At 41.2% G+C, this 6,270-nt stretch overlaps 1 protein-coding gene across 1 annotated transcript; it reads right to left on the reverse strand.

Annotated features, from left to right (window-relative positions):
- Positions 1–4,890: 4,890 nt before the first annotated feature.
- LOC102847530 (glyceraldehyde-3-phosphate dehydrogenase-like) lies at positions 4,891–5,883 on the reverse strand. The gene has a single exon (XM_006897008.1). It carries the CDS (start codon positions 5,881–5,883, stop codon positions 4,891–4,893), a length of 993 nt encoding a protein of 330 aa, XP_006897070.1.
- Between the last annotated feature and the right edge of the window lie 387 nt (positions 5,884–6,270).

A 6,270-nucleotide genomic window follows, 5' to 3' on the forward strand; every position in this document is an offset into this window, starting at 1 on the left:
GTGATGGCTGGATCCGCGGTGGTGCCCTGAGGTGACAGGGCTGTGGTGGGGGCTGAGGTGCATGGTTGTGGACCCACAGGGGGGGCAGGGGAAGGGGAGGAAAGCAAGGGATTAGGGGGGTATGGAGCACCGGGCTTGGAGACTATCACCAAAAGGTGGGGGCAGGGCTTGGCTGCTGCTGGGGGTTTATGCAGCAGCACCCTGTGTGTTGGGGGTCACACAGGTGCAGGCTGCAGGGGGGAGAGTCACACAGTGGCAGGTAGTCTTCGCTCCTCTGGGGTCTCACAGTCTTTGCTCCTCTGGAGTTCTGCAGTGGGTGGCTGACTGTTGCTCTTCCCGGGTCTCTTCCCAGCCTGTCTGACAGCGGAGCCCTGTCTGGCAGTGGAGTTCTCTCGTCTGGTGGCGGGTGGAGTTCTCCTGTCTGGCGCTGGGCGGAGTTCTCCCAGAGAGATAATTTTACCTCCTCTTTGCTAATTTGCCAATTCTTTCTCTTGTCTTATTGCTACCACTAAGACTTCCAAAACAATATTGAATAGGAGAGGTGATAGTGGGCATCCTTGCCTAGTTCTTGTACTCAAAAGGAAAGCCTTTAATCTCTTTTCATTGAGACCAATGTTGGCTCTCAGGTTTGCATATATACTTTTTACTATGTTGAGGAAATTCCCATCTAATCCTATTTTGTTGAGTTAAATCAGGAAAGGGTGTTGGATTTTGTCAAAGGCCTTTTCTGCATCAATTGGTAGGATCATGCAGTTCTTTGCTTTGTTTATGTGATGAATAGCATTGATTTTTTTTTCATTTTCCACTAAAAGATTTATTTAGTTGGTGATCTTACAGAAATAAATAGGAGTAGTTTTTCCTCTAGTACAGAAAGTATGGTTAGGTTTTATTTTCTTACAAAATTTAAACATCTCAAACAGTTTCCCCTAAAATTTTAGTTTAGAAAGGAAAAATCAGGAAACAAAGCAAAACAAAAATGCTTAAATCATCTTACTATCAAATTATAATAATGGGCACTCTTTATCTGTATAACCTGTGATTTTAGTGTAAGAGCATGAGGTGAGGGAACAGTGACTCCAATATTTAAGTGTATGTTTCTCAACATTATGTATGTTTCTGACATTACTTTTTCTGTAAAATAGGAATGACATTAATTACATCAACTTCACGGGACTAGTGGGAATATGAAACATGTGAAAGTATAGGAAAGCTCTTTAAAATGTGCAAAGAGCTACAAAAATAATGATTGTTCTTCTTATGTTAAACAATTCTTATGTTGAACCATTGCATACCAGTTATGAATCCCACTTGGTCATGGTGAATTATTTTTTTGATGTATCATTAGATTCTATTGGCCAGGATTTTACTCAGGATTCACATCTATGTTCATGAGAGATATTGGCCTATAGTTTTCTATCTTGGTGGTATCTTAACATGGTTTTGATATCAAGGACATGTTTGCTTCATAGAATGAGTCTGGGAGAATTCCGTCTTTTTCTATTTTCTGAAATTGTTTATGTAGAATAGGTGACAGTTCTTCTCTGAATGTTTGATAAAATTTACTTGTAAAACCACCTGGTTTTTTGGCTTTTTTGGCTGGACGTTGTTTTATTAACTTTATAATTTCTTCTTTTGTAATTCATCTGTTCAGTTTTGGTTTGTGTCAGTTTAGGTACGTTGTACATTTCCAAGTATTTGTCCATTTCTTCAAGGTTTTCATATTTGTTTGACTATAGTTTTTTCATACTAGTCCAATTTAGCTTTTTATTTTGGTTGGTTCTGTTGTGACTTTACCCGTTTCATCTCTTATTCAGATTATTTGTGTCTTTTCTTTCTTTTCCTTTGTTAGTTTTGCTAGTGGTTTGTCAATATTATTCACCTTTTAAAAGAACCAACTCCTCGTTTTGTTGATGGTTGCAATTGTTTTTATGTTTTTTATTTCATTTATTTCTGCTCTAATTTTTATAATTTCAGGTTTTTAAGAGGGTGTCGGGTTTTCTTACTGTTCTTTTTATATTTGCTGGAGATGTTGGGTTAGAGAGTCAATAGTCATTTTTCCCCTGCCTTTGGTGTGTTTACTTATTGCTATAAATTGACCTCTGATTACTGCTTTGGCTGTTTTCCAGAGGTTTTGGTAAGTGATGTTTTCATTGTCATTTGTTTCAAGAAACTTTTTAATTTCATTTTTTATTTCTTGTAGGACCCACTCATGTTTGAGCAAAATGTTCAGTTTCCAAATGTATGGGAGTTTTTCTCCTTTATCTTCTTGTTATTAATATCTAATTTTGTAGCATTGTGGTCTGAGACAATGCTTTGTGTAATTTCTATGTTTTTAAATTTATTGATGCTTGCCTTATGGCCTAAAATATGATCTCTTCTGGAGAATGTTGCATGCACATTGTGGAAGAAGGTGTACTGTGCTTTTTGGAGTGCATTAGCCTATAATTATCTATGAGACTGAGTTGGCTTATTGTGTGGTTTAATTCTTCAGCATCTTTGATGAGTTTCTTTCTGGTAGTTTTCTTTTCTTGAGAGTGGTGTATTTACGTCTCCAACTACTATAGTAGTGTTGTCCATTTCCTTTTTACATTTTGTTAATATTTGTTGTATATATTTTTCAGGTCTCTCATATGGTGCATAGATATTTATTATGGTTATGTCCTCTTGTTCTATTGACACTTTAAGCATTATGTAGTGACCTTCCTTGTCCTTTGTGATGGTTTTTGCATTGAAATCTATTTTGTTAGAAATTAATATTACTACTCCTGTTTTTTCTGGTTGCGATTTCCTTGATGTATTTTTCCCCACCCTTTTAATTTTAGTCTTTCTTTATCTTCGTTTTTCAGGTGTGTCTCTTTATACAGCATATTGATGGATTTTGTTTATCCAATCTGCTACTCTTTTTCTCTTCAGTGGTGCATTCAAACCATTCACATTCAATGTGATTATTGAAAAGCAAAGTTTTATTGCTATCATTTTGTTGAATTTTTTTTCCATGTTGTTCTTGGTTACTTTGGTCCTTCCTGCTCTCTGTGGCACCTCTGTCAAAAGGATGTCTCTCAATGTTTCCTGAAATGCTGTTCTTGTCTTTACAAACTCCCTTAGGTTATTTTTTTTTCTGGAAATATCTTGATCTCTCCTTCATATGTGATGGTCAGTTTTGCTGGGTACAGTATTCTTGATTGACAGTTGTGTTCTTTGAATATTTGGTATAAGTCCTTCTACTGTCTTCTTGCTCACATGGTTTCTGCTTAGAAATTAGCAGTTAACCTTATCTGCTCTCACTTGTAGGTTACTCTTTGTTTCTTCTTCACTGCTTGCAGAATTCTCTCCTTATCTTTGGTTCTGGCAAATTTTACTATGATATGCTTTGGTATTTTTCTTTTGTGGTCTATTCTATATGGTCTTGCTCAGCTCTTGAATATATATTCTCCCATTCTTCATTATGTCTGGGAAGTTTTCATCTAGTGATTCTTCCACAACTTTTTTCTGTGCCTTTACTTGCTTCTTCCAATTCTGGGATTGCAATGACATGCATGTTATTTCCCTTGATGGTGTCCCACATTATTCTTAGGTTTTCTTCTTTTCCCTTCATTTTTTATGCTGCTTTTTGTTCTAGCAGTTCAGTGGTGACAATTCTATCTTCTATTTAACTGATTCTGTGTTCCATCTCTTTACTTTGTTCATTAATCACTCCATCATATTGACAGCATCTGAAACATTGGACCTTATATTTTGGATTGTGGTTTCTTGTTTTTCCAGACCCTCCAATACCTCATTTGTTTTATCTGCATTTTTAAAGCTCTTCTTGGCTTTTTCTTGAAGTTTCCTGTAATTCTTCAAGTTTGTCTTTCACCCATTGAAAATATTCAATCATTGTTCCTTTAAATTTTGTGTCAGAAAGTTCCATCAGACTTTTTGGCTTCAGGAAGTCCATTGGCTCTATGTCACTTTTGGGGGGGGTGATATCTTAATTGGGGCTTGTGTAGGGTGTGAGGTAGCTTGCTTCTTTGGTGACATTGCTGTAGTAGACTTTTTCATGCCTGAGGGGATAGTAGGTTCTTGACCTGAAGTCACTGTTCTAGAAGAGGGTGGGGCAGGTGTGCACATAGATGCATGCTGGGTGGGCACATGCACAGATGAATGCAGGGGCTGGAGAAAGAGGCACACACAGACACATGCATGGGGGTTAGCATTTGTGGGGACCTGAATGGAAAACCAGGAAACTGGTTTTTCCTTTGAGAACTGAGTTAACCACTCCAGTCGAGCTCCAGCTGTCTTACTTCCTCCTTCTTAAGGTGAAAGGTTACCAAGTGGTCCAGCAATCAGTAGTGATCCCATCCCCTAAGTACCTCACTCAAATTCCCTCTATCCTGCTTATTCCTGGTGGGTGGATACCACCATGGCTCACTGCCCCACGTCAAGGCTCATTGCTTCAAGCTGAGGCTCACTGCTCCCTGCCAAGGCTCACTGCTCCCCTCCAGCACATGCTGCTTCACTCTGAGACATGCCGCTTTCGGCTGAGGCATGCTGCTCCCCACTAAGGCATGCTGCTCCCCACTAAGGCATGCTGCTCCCATGGCTCCCAAAATAATTATTTTAATAAAAGTTCTCACTCAAATTCCATCTGTCCTGCTCCCTCTGTGTGCATCACTCTCTCCCGAGGATTTTTTTTTCTGAGTACAGTGTACTTTAATTGATGGTATAAGATAAGATGGGCTCTCCAAGCCCCTCCCCTTTCTCAGGGAGATTTGATGGAAACTTGTGTCAAGGATGTGAGATTCTCAGTGTGTGGGAGGATCAAGTTGGTGCAAGGACTCCCCAGCAGCTGAGGGTTTCTCTCTCTCTCTCTTCTAGTGCTATTGCTGGGGCTGGTGGTCCAAGGGGATCTTATTCTTTGGAGGCCATGTGAACCATCAGGTCAACCACCCAGTTGCCGTAGCCAAATTCATTGTCATACCAAGAAATGAGTTTGACAAAATGGTCGTTCAGGACAATGCCAGCCCCAGCATCAAAGATGGAAGAGTGGGTGTCACTGTTAAAGTCACAGGAGACAACCTGGTCTTCAGTGTATTCCAGTATGCCCTTGAGGAGCCCTTCTGATGCCTGCTTTACTACTTTCTTGATGTCATCGTATTTGGCAGCTTTCTCCAGACGGCAGATCAGGTCCACAACTGACACTTTGGGGGTGGGAACACAGAAAGCCATGTTGGTAAGTTTCCCATTCAGTTCAGGGATGACCTTGCTCACGGCCTTGGCAGTGCCAGTAGATGCAGGGATGATGTTCTGGGCAGCTCCATGGCCATCACGCCATAGCTTTCCAGAGGGCCCATCCACAGTCCTCTGGGTGGCAGTGATGGCATGGACTGTGGTCATGAGTCCCTCTACAATGCCGAAGTTGTCATGGATGACCTTGGCCAGGGGAGCCAAGCAGTTGGTGGTGCAGGAGGCATTGCTGACAATCTTGAGGGAGTTGTCATATTTTTCATGGTTCACGCCCATCACAAACATGGGGGCATTGGCAGAAGGAGCAGATATGATCACCCATTTGGCCCCACCCTTCAAGTGAGCCCCAGCCTTCTCCAAGGTTGTGAAGACACCAGTGGACTCCACAACATACTCAGCACCAGCATCAGCCCACTTGATGGTGGTGGGATCTCGCTCCTGGAAGATAGTGATAACTTTCCCATTGATGACCAGCTTCCCATTCTCAGCCTTGACAGTGCTGTTGAACTTGCCATGGGTGGAATCATATTGGAACATATAGACCATGTAGTTGAGGTCAATGAAGGGATCATTGATGGTGACAATATCCACTTTGCCAGAGTGAAAACCATCCCTGGTGACCAGGCATCCAAATCCGTTTACTCTGACCTTCACCATTGTGTCTCAGGGATGCGGCTGAGGCTGCACAAGAAGAGAGGGCCATCTGGATCGACGAGGAGCAGAGAGCCAGATTTATTTTTATTTTTTTAATATCCGATACCTCTTCATTGTTGGGGACCACTTATTCTGTTTCTCTGGGGGAAATTATGCCTGGAAGAAATTAATAAATAAGGACACAAGAGGCAAACAACAGAGACAAAACAGGACTGCTGTAGCTAGACAGGATAGGACTGCACCCCCCGCCCCGCCCCCCCGCCAGCAGCTGTGCCATCTTTATTTATACCTTTTAGAAACAAAGAGATGGTTCACAGGGAAATAGAAACTTTAAGGGTTACATCATAGAGCCTAGGTGGGCCAGGTACAAGTAGAAACATTAAGATTACC

Source organism: Elephantulus edwardii, unplaced genomic scaffold (assembly GCF_000299155.1).
Source record: "Elephantulus edwardii isolate Elephantulus edwardi_28Jun2011 unplaced genomic scaffold, EleEdw1.0 scaffold00196, whole genome shotgun sequence".
Taxonomy (NCBI): domain Eukaryota; kingdom Metazoa; phylum Chordata; class Mammalia; order Macroscelidea; family Macroscelididae; genus Elephantulus; species Elephantulus edwardii.